Consider the following 24,928-nt stretch of genomic DNA (forward strand, 5'->3'; position numbering starts at 1 on the left):
CAGCACGTGAACCAGCAGCGCCGCAAGCACCGTCAGCACGTGAACCAGCAGCGCCGCAAGCACCGTCAGCACGTGAACCAGCAGCGCCGCAAGCACCGTCAGCACACGCACCAGCAGCGCCGCAAGCACCGTCAGCACACGCACCAGCAGCGCCGCAAGCACCGTCAGCACACGCACCAGCAGCGCCGCAAGCACCGTCAGCACACGCACCAGCAGCGCCGCAAGCACCGTCAGCACACGCACCAGCAGCGCCGCAAGCACCGTCAGCACACGCACCAGCAGCGCCGCAAGCACCGTCAGCACACGCACCAGCAGCGCCGCAAGCACCGTCAGCACACGCACCAGCAGCGCCGCAAGCACCGTCAGCACACGCACCAGCAGCGCCGCAAGCACCGTCAGCACACGCACCAGCAGCGCCGCAAGCACCGTCAGCACATGCACCAGCAGCGCCACAAGCACCAGCAGCGCCACAAGCACCAGCAGCGCCACAAGCACCAGCAGCGCCACAAGCACCAGCAGCGCCACAAGCACCGTCAGCACATGAATGCAGCGCCACAAGCACCGTCAGCACATGAATGCAGCGCCACAAGCACCGTCAGCACATGAATGCAGCGCCACAAGCACCGTCAGCACATGAATGCAGCGCCACAAGCACCGTCAGCACATGAATGCAGCGCCACAAGCACCGTCAGCACATGAATGCAGCGCCACAAGCACCGTCAGCACATGAACCAGCAGCGCCACAAGCACCGTCAGCACATGAACCAGCAGCGCCACAAGCACCGTCAGCACATGAACCAGCAGCGCCACAAGCACCATCAGTACATGAATTTATCTGAAAGACGCAAATACATTGGCATATAGAAAGAAGGGAGCTGGCGTCTCCTGGACAGCTCCACGAGCAGCAACAAACCCTTTGGCAGGTAGCATGCAACCCACAGACCGTATGTTGTGCAGGCCTGCATTAACTCATCATTCACTCTGAAAAATTGTTAATCTGTCCTGGTCAAGTTAAAATGGGCTGCTAACTCACTAAGGGATCAGATTACAGCTGCCTATTGAAGTCTATAGTAATGGGAGCGGAGATCAGAGCGACAGAGGGAAGCACTGAAACACACAGATGGTGCTGCTGTTTTTTGCTAAGTGTTTTATCTCACCCCAGAACTCGATTCACAGATACACTGCTCAATACTGCTGTATAATGTCCTCCATGCTGCATCTGACCATGTGCTACAGCCTACATAGAGACAGGAAAGCAAGAATCCCTCATGTCTGTGACTACTGTCTATGGGAGACATAACAGCTAGTTTCCACGCACCAGCTCAGAGACGACTGAAAATTATATATAGGGTCTGCAAAGGGGAACACTGGTAAAAAATGCAGGATACAAGTAATATAAAAAGCATGGAATTGTGTTACTCCTCATCTATACACAACTTATTCTAAAAAATAATCTAAAAGCAACAGGTATGCTATAAGTGTAGTTTCTTGTACACAGCTTTTCAGAGAATGTGTAAGGCTCCTGTGAAGGTTAAATGCAGGAGTTTTTGATGAATTTCTTGGTTAGATTCCTGGACAGACTTCTATAGAGCTTCTAAATCGGAGATTTTCCTGGGCTCCCTTTTCAGACCTCTCTACATGGGGTCATACAAGGTCTGTAATGTTGATCTTATAACAGGAGCCTGGATGAACCTTCACCAAACAGTCTCGCAGTCTTCAAGAAATACATCCGGAATATTTACATTTCCAAAAAATAAAAAAAAATTACACAACTTTTTTTTTTTTCCCCTTTTTAAAACACTTTCGACCTGAGAAACAAGAATCAGGCAAAAAAAAAAAAAAAAGTTTGGGAAACTTCTGAGCCAATTTTTCTGATAGGAGGAAAGTTCAAAAACAACTTGCTAAAGACTCGAGTCCTTCTATCGTCTTGTGATATGAAATGGGTCTTTAATCAAAGACGAGTAATCCCCTTTTCTGGCCCAGAACTCATTAAAGGGTCCGGTGAAATAATGCCCGATAAAACTGATTGGCATGGAGGCAGTCGTCACTTGGTCACACTCTTGTTCCTGGAGACCCTCCAGTGATCTTATTACTTTATGGCCCGGTCATAACAGAACCGGTTGTGACTTCTCAGTGATCATACGATCCCTGGGACAATACCCGAGCGGCGCTGGTGCCAAGATGTCTGCAATTTTCTGGCCTCGGAGCCTTGTTGTTCGGACACTTGAACTCTGTTTATAGTGTACATGTAGCTTTGCTGTTACGTGTTACGAGCCAAAAATAGCGGACCTTGCAACGTGGAAAATGTGAGATTACAGAACTCTGCTGCTTCCTCTGTGCAGAATTCTCTGCTTCTTGCCAGCTGCAAAATAGGAGCTGCAGATGGGCTTTTGGTGCCACCTAGTGGCCAGCCATAAAAAAGCAAAAAAAAAAAAAAAAAAGTTTTGCAAACTTTCACAAGTACAAAAAGGTCAGGTTTCTTGTGATGCACAGTGTACTCAGGATCAGTGTGGGCCTATCACATATGGATAATTTTTAATTTTAGGAATAACCATTTAAAGTTTTAGGGGGGAGTTGAGGAACTTTAATATTGGTGATTTAATACATAAATATATTAAATTCACCAATATGTTCATCCAGATCTGTCTGATTCATGAATAAAATTCCAGAACTCCAGTAAAGACTGACGGGCGCACATACAGTTGGGAAAGGGATATAAAATAATGAGACTATGCCATTCAGAACGTGTGTCGCAGGGGGAGCTAGCAATCTCAGCCTTGTCGTCTCCAGCTCTATACATTATTATATATATGGTGATGACACTTATATTGGATGAGACCTATTCCAGGCCCTCTGGCTGATGAGTTGAGGTGTCACACCACTAATTGCATCCCCGCAGAGTGCACAGACAGGAGCGGGGAGCTGACTGACAAGGCTCCTCCACCGTCTGCCCTAAATGACAGGGATGTGCCTCTTCTATCTTTAGAGCTTCTGGAAGGCAATGATATAATTTTCTAGCTGTGCACTTGACAGACGTGACGAGAGCTGGACCCGGATAACAGGGCCCTGGAGGTGTGTAGGACGAGAGCTGCCAGACGCCCAGACCCCGGGGAGGACACCAGCATGAAAAGAAAACCCACACTGGTCTTAAATATACAAAGCATGGCCGACAATAGAGTATAAAGTAACAGAGCAAAAACCTCTCGTCACTGCCAAGTTATAAAGTTATATCAGACCAGAGACTGTCAACAGCCTGAACCTCCAGCAGGGAATCGCATAGAGAACAGTTACCTGATACACCTCCATCACTGCCATCTCCACTGAGGAGAAAGTCACAAGAAGACTTTTCTGAGGAAGAAACGTTGCAGCAGCGATTCCAAGAAAGAAGGCAGAGCGTTTACACAACATGGAGAAAGTACTAGGAGGCACGGCAAGGTGCGTCCTTCAGACCGCGATGTACCGCAGCCGGCCCCTCTCCCCCTGGGGGTATAACCCCCGGCCCTTCTCCCCCCCCCCCCCCCCCCCCGAGGGTATAACCTTCGGCCCTTCTCCCCCTCCCGGGGGTATAACCTCCGGCCCTTCTCTACCCCTCGAGGGTCTAACCGCCGGCCCTTCTCTTCCACCCACCCCGGGGGTCTAACCTCCGGCCCTTTCCCCCCCCCCCCCCCCGGGGATATAACTTCTGGCCCTTCTCTCCACCCCCCCTCCCGGGGGTATAACCTCCGGCCCTTCTCTCCACCCCCCCTCCCGGGGGTATAACCTCCGGCCCCCCGCCATGCTGGATGTTATACAGAACGGCCGGTAGTGGAGAGCTTCCTGATACCAGCGCGGTCCTTTAATAGGAGCCACCGGGGTAACAAGTCCGCCACTGTCATTTCTTCTCCTACATTTTCCCCCCATCACCTGTGAGTGATATTATTGAGAAGTGGAAGAAACCGCAGCAACTCAGCCATGAAGTGGAGACCCCGTAACGTTACAGAGCGAGGGGCCGAGTGCTGAGGAGCAGAGGGCAGAAAAGTCACCACCGCTCTTGCTGACCCCATAACCGCAGAGTCCAGACCTCCTCTGGTATAACATCAGCACAAACACTGCGCCCCCGCCGGGAGCTTCATGGCCGAGCAGCTGCATGCAGCCGTACATCACCAAGCACAATGCCGAGTGTCGGATGGAGTGGTGTAAAGTCGCCACCACTGGACTCTGGAGGAGACGTGTTCTGTGCAGTGACGGATCACACTTCTCTGCGTCTGATGGAGGAGTCTGGGTTTGGTGAAGGAGAAAGTTCCCCCCTGACTGCATTGTGCCCCCTGTACAGATGGTGGAGGAGGATAATGCTCTGGGCTGTTATCAGGGGGCGGCCGCGGCCTCTTAGCTCCAGTGAAGGGAAATCTTACTTCTTCTGCACAAGACATTGTGGACAATTGTAGCCTCCAGCTTTGAGGGAACAGTTTGGGGTTCACCCTTTTCTGTTCCCCATGACTGAGCCCAGTGCACAAGCTCCATACAGACATGGAGGAGAACATGAGCGGCCGCACAGAGGCCGGACCTCAGCCCCATCCTATAATGGAGATTGTGAGCCCGGCCTCCCCCCAACATCAGGGTCTCACCCCACTAATGATCTTCTGGATGAAGGGGCAAAAATTCCCCAAATATCTTATAAATCCTCCCCAGAAGAGCGGGAGCCATTATAACTGCAGAAGATGACCCCATATTGATGTCTATGGATGGAGGATACTTTTATCAATGACTTATCTATGTGGTTTCCACTGCATTTCTACTATTTTAGGTAAATATAGTTTTTTAAAGTAAGGAATCAAATTGGGTAGAAGAGAAAATGAGTGTGCCAAGGTATACGCTTTTGGTTTTAGGATTTGGCACTTTGTTACATGAATGATTCTATTACAGCCCCCTGCAGGGAAGACCCCAGTGTTTACACTGCTCAGTCACTGGGTCTGAGGGGAGACGGAGCAGTAAGCGGCAGTGCTGCGCTCACATCTCAGCAGCTCTAGGTTGTTAGGCAGAGAGCAATTCCGAATAAAAATGTGCTATTTCTGAAGTAGCCACTAGATGGCGATAAACAAAAGGGTTAAAAAAAAAAAGTCAGGAGTTAAACAGAGTGTAACCAAGGGTCAAGACAATCGCCCGCAGCTTCTATAGGCTTCTATAGGGAGCCTTCAGAGTTCAGTAGACGAAACTAGCTGCTATAAACGCTAACAAATAACTGGAATTGCAACTATAACATCTGCACATTTTTACATATGGAAGAAGTGGTATGGCTCTGCAACCTGTAAAAAATGACACCTTTTTTTGTAAAGATCCAATGTGCCAGTCATGAGAAATCTAGAGTAGAAGTAATATGCAAATTAGGCTGGAAGTGCAATGTGGGCGTGTCAGGACTGGTGTACAGACACACCCACATTCTGCATCAACACAGGAGACACTGGAGCAAGGACATCTAAAAGGGCGTAGGGGGTCTCAGATGTCTGTTTTTGTAAATTATTGCATTTTACATGTAATAACCATTTTGAAAACCTGCGCTCCATGAATTCCTGGAAAACTATACGAAGGAAAGCACAAAATATAAAATCTCTCAAATATAAGTGATCAGGATAAATATATATACACACACACACACATACAGATAGTGAAAATTGTACACTCACACTGAAGGCATCAAAACTATGAATTAACACATGTGGAATTATATACTTAACAAAAAAGTGTGAAACAACTGAAAATATGTCTTATATTCTAGGTTCTTCAAAGTAGCCACCTTTTGCTTTGATGACTACTTTGCACACTCTTGGCATTCTCTTGATGAGCTTCAAGAGGTAGTCACTGGAAATGGTTTTCACTTCACAGGTGTGCCCTGTCAGGTTTAATAAGTGGGATTTCTTGCCTTATAAATGGGGTTGGGACCATCAGTTGTGTTGTGCAGAAGTCTGGTGGATACACAGCTGATAGTCCTACTGAATAGACTGTTAGAATTTGTATTATGGCAAGAAAAAAGCAGCTAAGTAAAGAAAAACGAGTGGCCATCATTACTTTAAGAAATGAAGGTCAGTCAGTGCGAAAAATTGGGCAAACTTTGAAAGTGTCCCCAAGTGCAGTTGCAAAAACCATCAAGCGCTACAAAGAAACTGGCTCACATGAGGACCGCCCCAGGAAAGGAAGACCAAGAGTCACCTCTGCTTCTGAGGATAAGATTATCCGAGTCACCAGCCTCAGAAATCGCAGGTTAACAGCAGCTCAGATTAGAGACCAGGTCAATGCCACACAGAGTTCTAGCAGCAGACACATCTCTACAACAACTGTTAAGAGGAGACTTTGTGCAGCAGGCCTTCATGGTAAAATAGCTGCTAGGAAACCACTGCTAAGGACAGGCAACAAGCAGAAGAGACTTGTTTGGGCTAAAGAACACAAGGAATGGACATTAGACCAGTGGAAATCTGTGCTTTGGTCTGATGAGTCCAAATTTGAGATCTTTGGTTCCAACCACCGTGTCTTTGTGCGACACAGAAAAGGTGAACGGATGGACTCTACATGCCTGGTTCCCACCGTGAAGCATGGAGGAGGAGGTGTGATGGTGTGGGGGTGCTTTGCTGGTGACACTGTTGGGGATTTATTCAAAATTGAAGGCATACTGAACCAGCATGGCTACCACAGCATCTTGCAGCGGCATGCTATTCCATCCGGTTTGCGTTTAGTTGGACCATCATTTATTTTTCAACAGGACAATGACCCCAAACACACCTCCAGGCTGTGTAAGGGCTATTTGACCAAGAAGGAGAGTGATGGGGTGCTACGCCAGATGACCTGGCCTCCACAGTCACCAGACCTGAACCCAATCGAGATGGTTTGGGGTGAGCTGGACCGCAGAGTGAAGATAAAAGGGCCAACAAGTGCTAAGCATCTCTGGGAACTCCTTCAAGATTGTTGGAAGACCATTTCCGGTGACTACCTCTTGAAGCTCATCAAGAGAATGCCAAGAGTGTGCAAAGCAGTCATCAAAGCAAAAGGTGGCTACTTTGAAGAACCTAGAATATAAGACATATTTTCAGTGGTTTCACACTTTTTTGTTAAGTATATAATTCCACATGTGTTAATTCATAGTTTTGATGCCTTCAGTGTGAATGTACAATTTTCAAAGTCATGAAAATACAGAAAAATCTTTAAATGAGAAGGTGTGTCCAAACTTTTGGTCTGTACTATATCTATCTATATAAATATAAAAGTTATAATGGCTGTGGCGCTTTAACTGAAGTTGAGCTCTCTGCCGCTTCACTATTTGACAGCTGTGAGAGACTTCCTGCTCCCCCCCCTGCTACTCCTCACAGTTGGTATCTCCCAGAGAAGAGAATCTCACCAGACTGTGCGCTCACTAAAGTGAAAGTAAAACCTATCTCCTGTAATACTAAGGGAGATTCTCTGATTTGCTAATAACAAATATTTGAGAAAAGTCTGATAATTTCATCTTCTATCATGTTTTATGATTTTTTCCACAGCCAATAGTTCCACTTTAAGTAAAGATTTTTCCTTTATTTTTCTCCAGTATAGCTCACAATCGTGCTGGAACAAAAAGTCTCACCTGCCACGTGGGGAGTACTTTCTCTATGTCATTGAGGTTGATGTCATCTCCTCCATCTTCACATTTGCCTTTACCAAACCTGAAAATAAAAAACAAGATGGAGTTCTAGAGTAGTTTTTGTTGGAAGAACCAATATCCCAGTCTCGTGCCATTTAAAAACTAGAGAGGAGTTCAAACTTTGCAAAAAAAAGATGGAGTTTCAATTATTAACGCAGGGTCATTGCCGCTATGGTAGTACGAACCCCCCTTGAAGTGACTCAGCTTATGGTGGGCTTCTGCTTATACACAGCAGCCAATCAGAACACAGATTTGCAGATCATGAGGGAGGGTCGCCCAGCAAGGGAGGGTCTGGATTTCAGGCTACATCCAAAATAAACTGGAAATTACTCAGTTATCAAAACAGTACTATAAAATAAGCTACAGACATACTGACCCTTCTCTGTCTATCTGAGGGAGCGGATGCTTTGGGGGGTTTCGGAGCTTCCGGTGAAACTGGGTAAAGTCCAATTTCTCTGGCTGCAAATCCCATGTTGCCCCACTAAAAGAAAAAAAGAAAAAAGTAAAAAAAAAAAAAGATTATATAAACAAATAAATGCCAAAAAAATTAATTTCACAATTGCTAAAAAGTTGAGGAAGTTGTTTTATTACGGCTTTTGTTCTATTTTGGGTTGCACCCTCTAAACAAATCTAGGGCAGACAATACAATTCTGCTGGCTGCCCCCGGCAACAGACTACAACTCGCTGTCAGACAGTGGAGCTCCCACAATATAAAGTGATCAGAAGAAACCAGGAGAATTCAGAATTTCGCCATTATGTGACACATCTCCGATAACGATACGGCAGGGATTTTCAACAATTGTCTCTTCGACTGTTGCAAAGCTACAACCCCAAGTATGCTGGGAGTTGTAGTCCTGTGGCCACTGCTCTATTGGGATGAGTCATGCCCTTGTGTGTTTTCGGCACGGTACGTATGGACTGAGTAAATAATGAAGTGAATGACAGCAAGCAGAGGTCTTGGAAAACATGAGGAAATGATAGCAAGTATATAATAAAGTTGGAAAACTTTACATTACACAATGAATAACTTTTGTCAAAGTTTCTCCAAAACGGCCGGACTGGTGGGCTGTTGCTGGTATTAAATGATTAGTGTCAACCAGAAGTAATCCAAGGAAGGAGAAGTGATGAACCACGGACATCCCCATTGATGCTCAGGGTCGGTAAGGACGACACCGTCAGGTCCAATCCCACAGAAGAGGTAGCGTAACTTTAGACCACAAAGCTTGCTGTTTATGGAGCTGTGTAGCCACAGACCGGTCAGGATGTCCATGTGACTCCTGTCCGCAACGAAAAGCAGCTACAATGGGCTGGGGAAAAATCAGAACTGGACCACTGAACAGCCGGGTAGGATGAATCACGGTTTTATTTTTTTTACACATCCTTTGACCGGTCAGGTGCACGTGCGTCACTTACCTGGGGAAGAGATGGCACCAGGATGCACTACGGGAGGAAAACAAGGTGGGTGAAGCAGTGTGATGGGGTAGTATTCTGCTGGGAAACTTTGGATCCTGGCATCACTTGGATGTGACGCGTGCCACCTGCCTAAGTAGGGCACAGACCAAGTTCCCTTCATGGCAGCGGGATTCCCTATCCTCTTGCAGTAGGATAAAGCTCCTGACATACTGTCCAGGAATGAAGGAACATGACAAAGATCAGATAGTCTCCAAATTCCCCAGATTTCGGTCTGATTGAGCGACTGTGAAACGCAATGGAAAAACCAAGTCCTGATCCATGGAGGTCGCACCGAGCAAATGTTATTGGATGCTGTGAAGACACAGGGGTCTTCCGTGGACGTAACGCTACTCAGACAGCACAGAGTGAGGGTAAAACAGCGTGGCAATACTTTACTGAACCACAAAGCGGACAATAAACACACAGAACAGTCCCAGCAAATAACCAAGATGGTACAACATTACACAGTCTCATCCTTCCTCTCCGCCCGCCTGGGATAGAACAGCTGCGACTTTTGGACTTCCAGGACCGACTACTTCAACTATTGGCACCCCGCTTCTTGCGGGCCTCCACAGAGAGAAGGGAAGCGGCAAGCTTAGGAAGCTAGCAGTCCATCAAGGTGCAAGGCCAGGAGACCCGAGGGTCCCACCCTGGCCTCTCCGAGAGTTTCAATGGGGCCAGATGACCGGCTGGTCCCAATCTGGCTTCTCCGAATGTCTCCATGGGTTCCAGGTGACCGGAGCATCCCACCTGGCAACCCTAAACAACATATCCATGGGGCAAGGCGACTTCATTGTCCCAACTTGGTAGCCCCAAATGTATCCATGGCCTCCCTGATGGTCAATGGAGCAGATCAGTAGCATTCCAGCCAGGGCATTGTACCCTTAGGCTAGAATCATGTAGAATCCAAATCTGTGTCTCCTTGGATGGAGCCGCCACAATCTATCTACTGTCCTGAAGGATGTTTCTCATTCTCCTTGTTAAGTCATTCTGATGCTCCTTGATTCTGCTTGAAGCACTACAGACATCCCCTATTTATACTTACCGTATTTTTCGGACTATAAGACGCACCGGACCATAAGACGCACCTAGGTTTTAGAGAAGGAAAATAGGAAAAAAAATATTTAAGCAAAAAATGTGGTCATGATGCCCTGTTATAGGGGAGGGAGTCTGCTGTTGACACTGGTATTGGGGTAATGTCCCCCAATTCTGTTAATATCCTCCATCCTGGTATATATGGCCCCTCCTTCCTGGTATACGTGGCCCTCATCCCCATCCTGGAATGCATGGCACCCCTTGATTCCCCATCCTGGTATTCATGGCACCCCTTGATCCCCCCATTCTGGCATGCGTGGCACCCCTTGATCCCCCATCCTGGCATGCGTGGCACCCCTTGATCCCCCATCCTGGCATGCGTGGCACCCCTTGATCACACATCCTGGCATGCGTGGCACCCCTTGATCACACATCCTGGCATGCGTGGCACCCCTTGATCACACATTCTGGCATGCGTGGCACCCCTTGATCACACATTCTGGCATGCGTGGCACCCCTTGATCACACATTCTGGCATGCGTGGCACCCCTTGATCACACATTCTGGCATGCGTGGCACCCCTTGATCACACATTCTGGCATGCGTGGCACCCCTTGATCACACATTCTGGCATGCGTGGCACCCCTTGATCACACATTCTGGCATGCGTGGCACCCCTTGATCACACATTCTGGCATGCGTGGCACCCCTTGATCACACATTCTGGCATGCGTGGCACCCCTTGATCACACATTCTGGCATGCGTGGCACCCCTTGATCACACATTCTGGCATGCGTGGCACCCCTTGATCACACATTCTGGTATGCATGGCACCCCTTGATCACACATTCTGGTATGTACGGCACCCCTTGATACCCCATCCTGGTATGTACGGCACCCCTTGATACCCCATCCTGGTATGTACGGCACCCCTTGATTCCCCCATCCTGGTATGCCTGGCACCCCTTGATTCCCCCATCCTGGTATGCCTGGCACCCCTTGATTCCCCCATCCTGGTATGCCTGGCACCCCTTGATTCCCCCATCCTGGTATGCCTGGCACCCCTTGATTCCCCCATCCTGGTATGCATGGCACCCCTTGATACCCCATCATGGTATGCATGGCACCCCTTGATACCCCATCATGGTACACATGGCACCCCTTGATACCCCATCATGGTATGCATGGCACCCCTTGAGCCCCCATCCTGGTATGTATGGAACCCCTTGAGCCCCCATTCCGGAATGCATGGCACCCCTTGAGCTCCTATCCTGGTATGCATGGCACCCCTTGATCACCCTAGTATGCATGGCACCCCTTGATCACCTATCCTGGTATGCATGGCACCCCTTGAGCCCCCATCATGCTGCCCTCAAAAAATAAACAATTATACTCACCTCCTCTCTCCTCCAGCACTGTTCCACTCTGCTGCTGACACTCTCACTGTGCGAGCCGCGCATGACAGGGCGCGCATGGCGTCCCTGCCATTCGCCCTCACACAGTGTGAGATGCTGTGCTGGAATAGTCACTGCTCCCCACGCCGGGATTTTGTGCGAGGGGAGCAGTGACCATTCAGTCTGTTCAATAGCCGCTCTGCGGTCAGTGTGCCTGCTATTAAAGACCATGTATATTCACTACAACCCATGGGAGTGAGTTGTAGGGAATATTCATGAGCTTTAATAGCAGAGCGGAAGCAGGAGCCGCGCTGCCGTACAGTGTGCCGGCTATTAAGGCACACTGTACGGCGTGGGGAGCAGGGAATATTCATTTTCTTTAGTAGCGGGTACAGTGTAGGGTGCAGCAGGCGGCTGCTGCCTTCTGTGCCCCGTTGATCCCCCGCTGCTGCTCCCCCAGCCTATATAGGTAGATAGTATTCGGACTATAAGACACCCCCCCCACTTTCCTCCAAAATTTGAGGAAAAAAGTGCGTCTTATAGTCCAAAAAATACAGTACATCTGTGCAAGGTCATCAGTCACAGGTTGGGGGAAAAGGACAGCGCTCAAATCTCATTGTTTGAGCATTTGATGAATGTGTCAACATGAACACAATAGTGTATTTCTCTTGGATTAACTAATATAATCGTCTGGCTTATTAAGATTATAAAGCTGTATCGTCACACATGCATTGGTGCCAAATATCATTGGACACCTTCAGGGAACACGTGGAGTCCAGGCCTCCATGCGACGGCACAGCAGAAAATTAGGCAGGTAGCCGAACCCTTATGGCTGACTGTTGTATGTTTCGGTATAAGCTCCTTTACCAATGACCACCCTGGAAGTGAATTACTTTATGAGGTTAGGAGGCAATAAGGAGCACGCTTTTCTATTTAGGGCCCAGAGTATCCAATGTAAAATGAAGCATATGACAAAAGAAAGACTTGTGAGCGGAGGAGCGCAAAATAATAGGGCTCACCTTATGGAGTCAAACGTGCTCGCTGCCCAAATTTCTGTCCCCAGCATGTCCAGAGTGCCGTCCTTGTTACCATTCTATATGAAGGATAAAAGAAAAGTATTATTAGTCTGGGTGTCTATATATATATATATATATATATATATATATATATATATATATATAAATTAATATATAAAATAGAAAAAAAAATATATATATATTTTTTCTATTTCATATATAATTTTTATTTTTTATTATATTTCTATAAATGAATATAAAAATAAACATATATATATTTTTTTCTTATTATGTTAATATATTTATATACAAAATGACACAAATGGAGCAAAAGTATCAGCACCGTCGTCCGAACATATAAATTGCACGAGGCCACAGACAAGTATATTACAAGGTCAGATAAGGAGCATTATAAACCGCTAGTTTTGGTGATTATGACATGCTGACACTAGAGGGCGCTCTGCTCCTGCTCACACACCTTGTACTAGATGAACGGCTTTGTCACATGCCCGGAGGATAGAAAGTTTATTACATGACGGTAATAAATGGCTGCTCACGCTGCTCTCGGCGGCGGCTTGGGCTCTAAATTACAACATTAATTAACAGAGTGACTTTAATGTGTCATTGATCCGTACAGCACTGCTACATCAGTGCATAGAAAGCACATTCCCCTTTACAGAGTACAGAAAAGTCAATTCTTTCCCACAGAAGACGATGGTTCAGGAGAATATGCAATGAAAGATAATAATCGGACCAAAAAAAAAAAAAATCACAGAGAGGGCTGTGTACACAAATGAGTAAGCAAAGCTGCAGTAAACAGCATGGAGGATAGATGGAACAGCCTGAACAAGTGAAAAGATAAAAGGTGCAGTGCATCAAGGACACTGGTACTAGCATGGGTGATTATTTCTGATGTAGAGTGTCAGTAATCAAGAACTTCATTCATAATGCACTACTTTGCATGGCAAGGTTTAATACTTGGTCTTAAAGGGGCACCTCTCACTTCCACATTACTGACACGGTTTCAACCAGGTGTCCGGCACTGGTAATAATCCTGCCTGTGTCCTATTCTAACTAATAAGACCGGTGTAAGATATCTGTTGTGAATAAAGTCGCCCTACAGATACGTGGCAAGCAGCTGTCAATTATACGTCAGCAGGAAGATTCAAAATTGACAGTCTTTTTGCTCATTTTAGTGATGGGATTACCTCAGCAACTGGTACAGTTATGGGTTCCAGCTTCCCCCCTTATAGCTTTTGGCAATCACCAGGTTTGCCAATATACTAATATGCTATTAATAATGAAATATTGAGAAATGACAAGATCAAAATGGCCTGACAAATACCACATGAGAAATCCAAGAAGTAGGAACAGTGATGGGATCAAACCACACCCCACATGACTGGAGGCAGTGGCTCATGGCTGCCAACATAGTTTTGATCACTTAACAACAGGCAATGCCCAAGGAGGACAATATACAAATATGTTATGACAATTGCAATGTCAAGAAATTACAATATATGATATTTCTTCATTAATAAAACATGAGAAACTCAGATGTTGGTACTGTTATGGAATCAAACCTCTGCTCATGTGAAAGTTGGCAATGGCCAGGCCTGCTACTACTGTAATACGATGTTAATAAATTATCAAGAAAAGACAATGTCACTTTACTCAATAAAAAAATCTACAAAAATCTCAGAAGTTGGCACAGTTATGGGGTCAAACTTAACCCCAAATTACTGCTGGTAAAGCTGCACTCTGGGTTGTCAGCAGCAGTAATTCTAATGACGAGGTTGCTTCTAAAGGTGCCCATACACACAAGGTAAACGTCAAATGAAATCCAGCTAATTTTGGTAGGATTGTTCCACTATAGAATAAGTATGGGGTCATCAGACTTTTTCCTCGGGGCAGGCGTTGGGAGGGGGGGGGGGGGGGGGGGACAGCTCATGTTTAATTTTCACAAGTCCGGTCATTTTTTCAAACAGGAAGGAGACAACTCGCCAGTTAAAAAGCATGCACCCTTGGTCAAGCAGAAAGTGCATGTGCATGGAGGGGTGGAGTGGAGTCAAGTTTGATAGATGTTAGTCAAACAAGCATTTCGATATAGATGCAAGTGTTGCTGGAGAACCCTTTTAAAGGGAATCTGTCAGTAAGATCAACCCCCAAAACAGCAACTATGGACATGATATATCAACACCTTTAGATCTTTTATCTGTTGCTACATCAGTGAGAAATTAAATTTAAATGCAAATGAGGTGAAAAATGCTCTGGGCGTAACAGAGCACTTAAGTGCCTCCGGAGGCCAATTCTCCTTCTATCACCAGCCTCTCCTGGGTGACATCAGGAGACAGGCAAAGAAATCAGACAGTGAACTGCCAATTAGGCTAAAGAGGCTGGTGCTGGGTAAGGAAACCACCTTGGAAGGCAGAGGCTTGAGAAGTGCTATGCCACACCCAGAGTACTTAACAGCTCATTTGCATATGAATAAAAACAATTTCTCAGAAACGCATCAACAGATAGAAGATATAAAAGGTGTCGATGGATTCAGCTTCAAAGACCTACATGCCCAAAGATGCAGTTTTGGGTGTTGATTTTAATGACAGATTTCTTTTAAGCAAACACATGAATTCTAAAAAGATCCACCCCCCCCATATAGGAAGTTAAAAAATTTGTATATTTTCGGAGTGTAAGCGTGAACGAACCTGGAGGAAACTCCTACAGAGGAGGGAAGAACATGCAAACTTTAAGCAGATGTTGCCCAAGCCAGACATGAACATGCAGTGAGCACATACTGAACGTTGTGGCAAGATCGCATATTTGTAATTTAATTACCCATAGGGCCAACAATAAAATTGCTAAATAAAAAAAATACTAATTTCTTACACTTTACTCAATTACCTGTAATAAACCTTTTGGGCTCCTTTCTCTACATGAATTTTGCAACATTGTATCTGCACAGGTAAAATGTATCAAGGGATCAAGTCCTTGACTTTTGATATCTCCTGTATAACCAGTATCAGGCAGAACCTTCAGGAAACACTAATCACGCCTCAACTATCCATAAGCTAGAGCAACACAAGATAGGACGACACAGGCCAACAAGTGACAATAGAAGGGGGTCGGTCCTGTGAGCTGCCCGTCACCTGCACAATCCACAATGGAAGCTCCGAATTTGTTAAAAAAATAATAAAAAAAAATACTATTGAATTGATGATTTACCTGGTTGTGGGTGTGGGAAGGAGATTTCTTTTTTGGTGACGTCCGGCTTACATCCAATTGTTCGTTACATTCCACAGTCCACTGCACAAAAAGAATACAGGTCACACGATCAGCGATATCGGAGCAGATACATTCATCCGCTCATGGCTGTAACCAGTAAAGAACGGAGCGACTTAGTCTCATCTTCTTAAATGGGAAAAAAAAAAAAAGAAAAATGGAGGACTTTTCTATAGTTTACTGCTCGTTGCCTAGCTTACCGACCACCGCTGCATTCCATCAGCAGTGGCCACTCGCCTTCACAAGCTCTTCGTTATTCTGTAGCCGGCAGGATTGCTCCTCCAACGTTGCCGAAGTAATGCTACCTCCGCTTGCCGCATGGGAGAGCACATATTTCGGGCCAGCGGCTCAGCCATGCTGCTGATCCAAACCGTTAATCCTCAGGAGCGCACTGTTCCAGGCAAGGAGGAAGGGGAGTGTTGCGTTTCTGAAGAAACAGCGCGAGTCAAACCTTTTCACTAAAACAATCGACCGTTTTTTGTATGCAGTTCCTATACACACCTATGTGCCTTTGTGTTTATGAGCAACAAGACAGACCCTAGGTAGTCTTGGGCTATGTTCACATGTCCAGTAATGACCCGTTAGAGCGGATCCAGCCGCAATCTGTTGGCAAAAAAAAGTTGTGCAGACAGAACTTTTTAAAAAACTGATCTCTGCTGGATCCATTTTTTATTTTTTTTTAACATTTAAGTCTGTGGAAAACGGATCCTTTACAAATGAAAGTAAAAGCGATGGCCAATTAATGCATCTGTTTTCTATAGACTTAAATGTTAAAAAACGGATCAAGCAGAGATTCAGTTTTTAATAATGGACTAAAGTTCTGTCGGCACAACTTTTTTGCCAACATATTGCTGCTAGACCCGTTCTAACGGATCATTACTGGACATGTGAACATAGCTTTACCCTACAGTAACACAGGACGACTGAATCAGACCACACAAGGCTCGTCTGTAGTATGCACCCACAGAGATACCTAGGTCTGCACCCACAGAAATGCATACAGTTGTGCTCAAAAGTTTACATACCCCGGCAGAATTTTCCCATTCTTGGCCTTGTTTCAGAGAATATGAATGATAACAATAAAACCTTTTCTCCACTCATGGTTATTGGTCGGGTGAAGCCATTTATTGTCAAACTACTGTGTTTTCTCTTTTTAAATCTTAATGACAACCAAAAACATCCAAACTTTTGAGCACAACTGTAGGTCTGCACCCACCGAGATACATGGGTCTGCACCCACCGAGATACATGGGTCTGCACCCACCGAGAGATACATGGGTCTGCACCCACCGAGAGATACATGGGTCTGCACCCACCGAGAGATACATGGGTCTGCACCCACCGAGAGATACATGGGTCTGCACCCACCGAGAGATACATGGGTCTGCACCCACCGAGAGATACATGGGTCTGCACCCACCGAGAGATACATGGGTCTGCACCCACCGAGAGATACATGGGTCTGCACCCACCGAGATACATGGGTCTGCATAGCTGCTAGGGTAGATTTTGAATTCAAAAGGACTTAAAGTTTTTTTTTGTGTTATTTTTCATGCATTTGAGCATTTTCTGCAGTGTTGTATGATAATTGGTAGAAGACAGCAGGGAATGTAGGGCTGCAAACCCTAGTAGTGCACCTGGCCGTGGCACGGTGGGAGGCACTGGACAATATATGTGGAGAGGGTGATATGGCACAGTATACGGGGAGCGGATGGTACTCCTCCAACCATCCCCATGGCTATTCGCTCAGTGCAGGGCTGAGATCAGATGTCCCAGTAGTGGCAGTACACCATCATATACTAGTACAGTAGCGTCATAAGGGTACGTTCACAAGCCGCAAAAATGCCGCCGGCGTATTTCACTGCAGACCTGCAGCACAATATGCAGATTGTGTCATGGATTTCCCCTGATGCATTACCAAATGTGCATTTCTGGTTCAGCTTGTTTTCACTCCCCCACCCGATCTTCCAAAAAAAAAAAAGAAAAAGAAAAGGGTCAAAAAAAAAGTCTCCAGTATGTCATTAATAAAAAATAAATAAATAAAACTGTCCTGCAAAAAAAAAAAAAAAAAAAAAACCCTGATAGCAATGATGGCAGAAAAAAAAAAGTAACAAAAGTAATGTGTTCTGCAAAAGTAGTAAAACAACAGGAATAAAAACTATATGTGATATTATTGTAACTGTAATGACAGAATAAAAGTTCTCATATCATTTGTATCGAACAGTAGAAATAAAGCGAGAGAGTGGTCACCGGGCTGGGTGGGCACTCAAAACACCCGGGCGGTGCTCCAAGAATTCGTGGCTTAGTGCAGTGGAGTCATGGAAAATTAGACAGCGGGAAGGAAGGCAAAATTTTGCAGGCACCTAGAATTTACAATCCAGGACAAACGCCTTCATGCTATGCCACTGCCAATGTGTACTTATCTTTTCGCTTTATAGTTTGCTTTTTTCAATTTTCCAATTATTTATAGCTTAGGTATGTAGAATGCACCTTATAGGGGTTGTCCACAAGTCCTTCTGAATCCCTGCGTTTCCCCCCCAATAAAACATTAAAACTTACACTCGCTTCTGCAGTGTCGGCACGGGCCCTCCCAGAACTCACATAACATTATGTCACGCGATCCCTGAGGCCAACCACCTGCCACTTCACTCTTCTTTCCTACAGATGAACCAAGACATTCAGAGGATGTGAGAGAGTTGCTGCAGCTCTCACTTCCTTAGGACGTCAATCAGGTCCATAAGCGAGGAGAGGGAAGCAAGCGCTGATGGGCCACAGGGCTTGCGTGACAATGTCACACGATCCCTGGGAAGTCCAGCGCCAACACCGGAGGAATGGCACCGCGGCACTGGAGGTAAGTATAAGTGTTATTATTTTACTGGGGAGGGGGAACATAGGGATTCAGAAAGGGTCCTTTAATGTAGATCTATGTGAATAGGGGGAAGGTTTGGATTCGTGACACATATTGCCATGTGTAGGCTCATGTCTTTACACTGCACTTGGTTGAGCTTTAAAGTGTTTCATCAAAACGCCAATTGTCGAAAATTTTTTGCCTAACTTCAACCTTTGCGACATTTCAAGGTGTTTTTAGCTAAAATTCTGCAAAAACACTTCTATGAACCAAGCTTTAAGTTTGCGCTGTCTAAATATGAGAAAGCGTTAATAAATCTGTCAAAAATTAAAAAATATTCTACGAGAAACCTGAAGAAGTTCCCCCGACCATAGTGCGTGTGTGACAGATGTCATTCTCTCACCTGGCAAATATTAGATGGGGTTTTGTCGCTCTCGCCATCGCCTTCGGTCTTGTCGGCCAGCAGCCCCTGAACCTGGTACTCCAGAACGTAACTGTCGATGAATCTTTCCAATTCTTCAATCTCTTGGGATCGACTGCTGCCGGCTTCGGAGGAGGCCGAGGCCACGGACGAGTTCTCCATCACTTCTGCTCGCTGATGGGAGACATAAGAGAAAGGGACGTCAGGTACCAACAATCTGTTTCAGTTTTATTGCTTAGTTTCGTGCAAGACGTGCATCTTCCATTTGACGTCAGTGGAGGAGAAGTCGCGCGCAACCGAAATATTCGACAGGTTTGTCGTTTCAGTGGTGGACTCCTTAGATTGCAGGTCTGAATAGGACTTAATGGACAATGATCAGATAGGAGATGGCCACCTCCATGTTACTGACACAAGTTTTTGTGGCATAAAAGCCTAATAGAGAAGGAAAAAAAAGTTTTCTATCAGTCAGTACAAAGGGTTAACATGACCCGATCAGAAGGGCAGACTAATCTCAGTTTACAACCTGCTGCAAAGGCAAGAGGTTATCTATTCAAGGTAATCTCATAATAGTAGGTGGAGGATTAAAAAGACCTAATAAAGAGTCTATTATTCTCTAACATGTGGGATACAGAGCGGGCGAGAATAGCAAAGCATGAGGGAGGAAACCAGCAACGCACAAACAACAATGGTCTCTAGGCTTCCTCCTCAGGTGGGGGGCACCAGGTAATCACTGCAGCCAATCAGTGACCACGTCCCATCTCCGTCAGAACAGTCTGAGCCCTTTTTTCCAGCTCAGATGGAACATAACCACTGCAGCCAATCAATGGCCACTGATTGGCTGCAGTGATCATTTATGTTCCCACCACAGGAAGAAAAAGTTAAGACGTCAGTGAGGAAAAGCAGCAGCAATGAAGAACAGAGGGGGTCCAGTAGATAAGTATGTGTTATTTTTATTTTAGCACCACCATGGCATCATTTTTAAATTTAGTCAATCTATAGGGTAACCCCTGTGTACTGTGTACATACATTACTGATCCTGAGTTACATCCTGTATTATACTCCAGAGCTGCACTCACTATTCTGCTGGTGCAGTCACTGTGTACATACATTACATTACTTATCCTGTGCTGATCCTGAGTTACATCCTGTATTATACTCCAGAGCTGCACTCACTATTCTGCTGTTACAGTCACTGTGTACATACATTACATTACTGATCCTGTACTGATCCTGAGTTACATCCTGTATTATACTCCAGAGCTGCACTCACTATTCTGCTGGTGCAGTCACTGTGTACATACATTACAGAGCTGTGCTCACTAATCTGTTTCCGGTTATTGAAGTGCCATAATTCACACAATATAGATGAAGCTGTATGAAGACAATGAACAACTGAAGAGAACAGGGAGATTCAGCCCTGAAGGCTGCAGAATTAAGTAAGAGAATACTCTCAAAGACATGAAACTCTGAGTCACACACAGTAAAGCCTGTACAAGTAGTAAAGAGGAGGCAGAAGCAGCATTGTCTTTCTTCTCCCGCTCTTAAAACCCTTATGGGAATGACACAGGTAAAGCACATACACAGCTACAGCATGGTCATAAGGCCAGGTGAGCCCTGGCAGGTGAGTGCTGCTCTGAAGTCACGTACCATAGTAATACATACAGTGGCTTGCGTAGATATTCACCCTCTCCCTTGGCATTTTTCGTGTTTTGCCACCTCACAACCTGGAATTTGACTGTTTTTTTGCGGGTTTGCATTATTTCATGTAAAGAACATGCCGACAACTGAGAACATCTGGTTTTCTTTTTATTGTGAAGTAAACAACAAATAGGACAAAATAACTGATAACGTCACTGTGCATAACTATTCACCCCCCTAAGTCAGTACTTTGTAGAGCCTCCTTTTGTGGCAATTACAGCTGAAAGTCATTTTGTATAAGTCTCTATGAGCTTTCCACATCTTGCCACTGGGATTTTAACCCATTCCTCAAGGCAAAACTGCTCCAGCTCCTTCAGGTTAGATGGTTTCCTCTGGTGAAGAGCAATCTCCAAGTCTGACCACAGATTCTCCATTGGATTAAGGTCTGGGCTTTGACTAGGCCACTCCAAAACATTTACACGTTTCCCCTTAAACCACTCGAGTGTCGCTTTAGCAGTATGCTTTGGGTCACTGTCTTGTTGGAAGGTGAACCTCCATCCCAGCCTCAAATCACTGACAGACTGAATTTCCCTGTATTTCGCACCGTTCATCTTAACCCCTTAAGGACCAGAGCTTTTTACGTTTTTGCGTTTTCGTTTTTTGCTCCCCTTGTTCCCAGAGCCATAGCGTTTTTATTTTTTGGTCAATATGGCCATGTGAGGGCTTATTTTTTGCGGGACGAGTTGTACTTTTCAACGGCATTACTAGTTTTACCATATCATGTATGGGAAAAAAATTCCAAGTGTGGTGAAATTGCAAAAAAAGTGCAATACCACAGTTGTTTTTTATTTATTTTTTTTTTACCACGTTCACGGAATGATAAAACTGACCTGCCATTCTTATTCTCCAGGTCATTACGAGTTCGTAGACACCAAACATGTATAGGTTCTTTTATATTTAAGTGGTGAAAAAAAAATCCAAAATTTGTTAAAATAAAAGAAATAGAACCATTTTCTAAGACCTGTAGCGTCTCCATTTTTCAGGATCTGGGGCTGGGCGAGGGCTTATTTTTTGCGCGCCGGGCTGACGTTTTTATTGATATTATTTTGGGGTAGATCCGATGTTTTGATCGCCCGTTATTGCATTTTATTGCAATTTTGCGGCGACCATAAAACGTAATTCTGGCGTTTAGAATTCTTTTCTCGTTACGCCGTTTACCGTTCGGATTAATTCTTTTTTTATATTGATAGATCAGGCGATTCTGAACGCGGTGATACCAAATATGTGTATGTGGGTTTTTTTTTTTTAAATATTTTATTTTGAATGGGGCGAAAGGGGGGTGATTTAAACTTTAATATTTTTTTAATTTTTTTTATATTTTTAAAAACTTTTTTTTTTTTTTTCACTTGTTGCTTGCTTCAATAGCAGCAACTATCCGATCGCCTCTGCTACATACAGGGGATCAGCAGATCCCCTGCATATAGCAGAATTGGTCCTGTGCTATGAGCGCCGACCACTAGGTGGCGCTCATAGCGACCAGATCATGACAACCACAGGCGTCTGCTGCAGACCCTGGGTTGTCATGCCCACCCATCGGTGACCCGCGATCACGTGACGGGGTTGCCGATGGGCGGGGCTTAGGACGCGCTTCAAGGAAGCACGCGTTAAATGCCGCTGTCGGAGATTGACAGCGGCAATTAACATGTTAACAGATGCGGGTGGATCGCGATTCCACCCGCGGCTGTTGCGGGCACATGTCAGCTGTAAGAATCAGCTGACATGTGCTCGGTTCAGTGCGGGCACAGTGCCGCAGCCCTCACTGAACCGGGGGAGGAGTCCTATGACGTACTAAGACGGGTTGCAAAGAGGTTAAACCATTTTCCATGTCCCTGCTGCCGAAAAACATCCTTACAGCATGTTGCTGCCACCATCATGTTTCACTGTGGGGATGGTGCTCTTGGGGTGATGAGCTGTGTTGGTTTGGCGCTAGACATAACGTTTACCTTCATGGCCAAAAAGTTAAATTTTGGTCTCATCTGACCACAGACCCTTCCTCCATACATTTGGAGAGTGTCCCACCTATCTTTTGGCTAACGAGCCTTACAATTTTTGTGTGTAAGTAAAGGCTTTTTCCTGCCCACTCTTCCATAAGGCCACCTCTATGGAGTGTACGGGTTATTGTGGTCGTATGGACAGATACTCCAGTCTATGCTTAGGAACTCCGCAGCTCCTTCAGGGTTACCTTTAGTCTTTGTGTATGCAGCCTCTCTGATTAATGCCCTTCTTGGCTCGGCTGAGAGTTTTGGTGGGTGGCCATCTATTAGCAGGTTTGTTGTGGTACCATGTTCCGGGGGATCATCAGATTGGGATTTTTTTTTTCTTTAAAATAACCCAACCCTGACTTGTACAACTTTGTCCCTGACTTGTTTGGAGATCTCCTTGATCTTCATGGTGTTGTCTGGTTAGTGGTGCCTTTTGCTTTATGGTGTTTCAGCCTCGATGGGATTTCAGAAAAGGTAAAGTGTATATACTGACAGACATGTGACACTTAGATTGCCCACAGGTGCCACACGGCCAGGCAGTAAAGCTCGTAAGCTGGGAGTCGCACATGCGCTGTGAGGCTGTGTAGTTCCCAGCCTCACTGCGCATGCGCTGTGACGAGCGGCTGCAGCCGAACACAGAGAAGCTGGGAACTTCTCTGTGCACACGCAGAGAGCAGCTCATAATAGCGCATGCACAGTGAAGCTGGAAACTACACAGCCTCGGCGCGCGTCACGGCGTATGCGCGGCTCCCAACGCTGGAAGCTTTATTGCCTGGCCATGTCATACTGCGCAAACGCCACATAACTTCACAGCTCGCCGGGAGCAAAATTCAAATGCATGAGCGGCGCCAGCCCTGACTGAATGCGGCACCCACCCATGACTGAATACGAGGATCACACCCCTATGACTGTACGAGCAGGTATGATTATAAGTATATAAAATGTTATATACTCATTATATTACAAACAATTTTAATGAAAAAAAGCATGTTAGTGATGCACACTGCATCACTAACAACACTATGGGGGCAGTTTACATAGTAGATATGACAGGACAGGTTCTCTTTAAAGGGAACAAGTCAGAAACTTCACTGTGTAGCCCTTTAAAAGATAAGCAAGTTAATCTCTATGTCCCCTCTATGTTTTGAAGGTTTGTATGTAAGTATGTGTATACGCAGTCATAGCCTAAAATGTTGGCACACTTGAAATGAACAAGTATTTCTCCAAGAAAAGTATTGCAGGTACACGTGGTTTATTTCCTTTGTGTGTATTGGAACAACAAAAAAAAAAAAGGCATAATGCACATAATTTCACACAAAAAATTCAAAAATGGGCAGGACAAAATTGTTGGCACCTTTCCAAAATTGTGGGTAAAAGAACTTCGTTTCAAGCTTGTGATTCTCGTTCAAACCCACCTGTGGCAACAGGAGTGGGCAATATAAAAATCACACCTCAAACCAGACAAAAAGATGAGTCAATCTTTGCATTGCGTGTCTGTGTGTGCCATGTTAAGCATGGAGAACAGAAAGAGGAGAAGAGAACTGTCTGAGGACTTGAGAACCGAAATTGTTGAACAATATCAACAATCTCAAGGTTATAAGTCCATCACCAGAGATCTTGATATTCTTTTGTCCACAGCCTCAAGCTGTATTCCCTGCCTAACGCCACTTTCCTTTGGTTGATTGACAGGTCACTGGCTCCGATACATGGATAGGAATAGAGCTGAGGAGCTGGAAGTGCGTCGTTGAGCCCCAGCGCACTTCCAGACACATATATACAGAACTCAAAATTGGATGTCTCCCCGTTGGATCATCGTTTCAGAGTCATAAATGGATCTGCTTGCTTATCTTTTAAAGTACTTTAACAGGCCTATAAATGGTTTGGGGTGGGAATGGGGGAAGTTTCAGACAGGTTCCCTTTTAAGAAAACAGTGGCAGCTGCGGGAAAGGCAGTTTGACTAGTTGCCAATTACAGTGAAAAGGACCCAAGTTTCTAGCAAAAAATCCAGTCCACAATTTCAGGCTGTGGGATGCCGGCAAATTGAGAAGGTTCCTACAACCCCTCCATGCCAGAGCAGAGCATGTCTGCTTTTATGTAAAACTGGACTTTCATATTATTTATTTATTTTTTTCACAAAGCAGTTCCCGATTGTACGTTGTC

General features: G+C 45.4%; 1 protein-coding gene across 1 annotated transcript in view; it reads right to left on the bottom strand.

The window, feature by feature from the left end:
• Positions 1-24,928, bottom strand: part of CTIF (cap binding complex dependent translation initiation factor) — a 184,865-nt gene that overhangs the window by 135,695 nt on the left and 24,242 nt on the right. Inside the window, exons 3-7 of the mRNA XM_073680485.1 lie at positions 19,071-19,262; positions 15,763-15,843; positions 12,544-12,617; positions 8,019-8,123; positions 7,586-7,664 (exon numbers count right to left, since the gene is read on the bottom strand). Of these exons, the coding sequence (XP_073536586.1) occupies positions 7,586-7,664; positions 8,019-8,123; positions 12,544-12,617; positions 15,763-15,843; positions 19,071-19,250 (519 nt within the window). The 5' untranslated portion in view covers positions 19,251-19,262. The remainder of the gene's footprint in view (positions 1-7,585; positions 7,665-8,018; positions 8,124-12,543; positions 12,618-15,762; positions 15,844-19,070; positions 19,263-24,928) is intronic.

This window comes from Phyllobates terribilis, unplaced genomic scaffold (genome assembly GCF_046119375.1).
Source record: "Phyllobates terribilis strain yellow unplaced genomic scaffold, ASM4611937v1 Scaffold_1__5_contigs__length_1240528914, whole genome shotgun sequence".
NCBI classification, from domain to species: Eukaryota; Metazoa; Chordata; class Amphibia; order Anura; family Dendrobatidae; genus Phyllobates; species Phyllobates terribilis.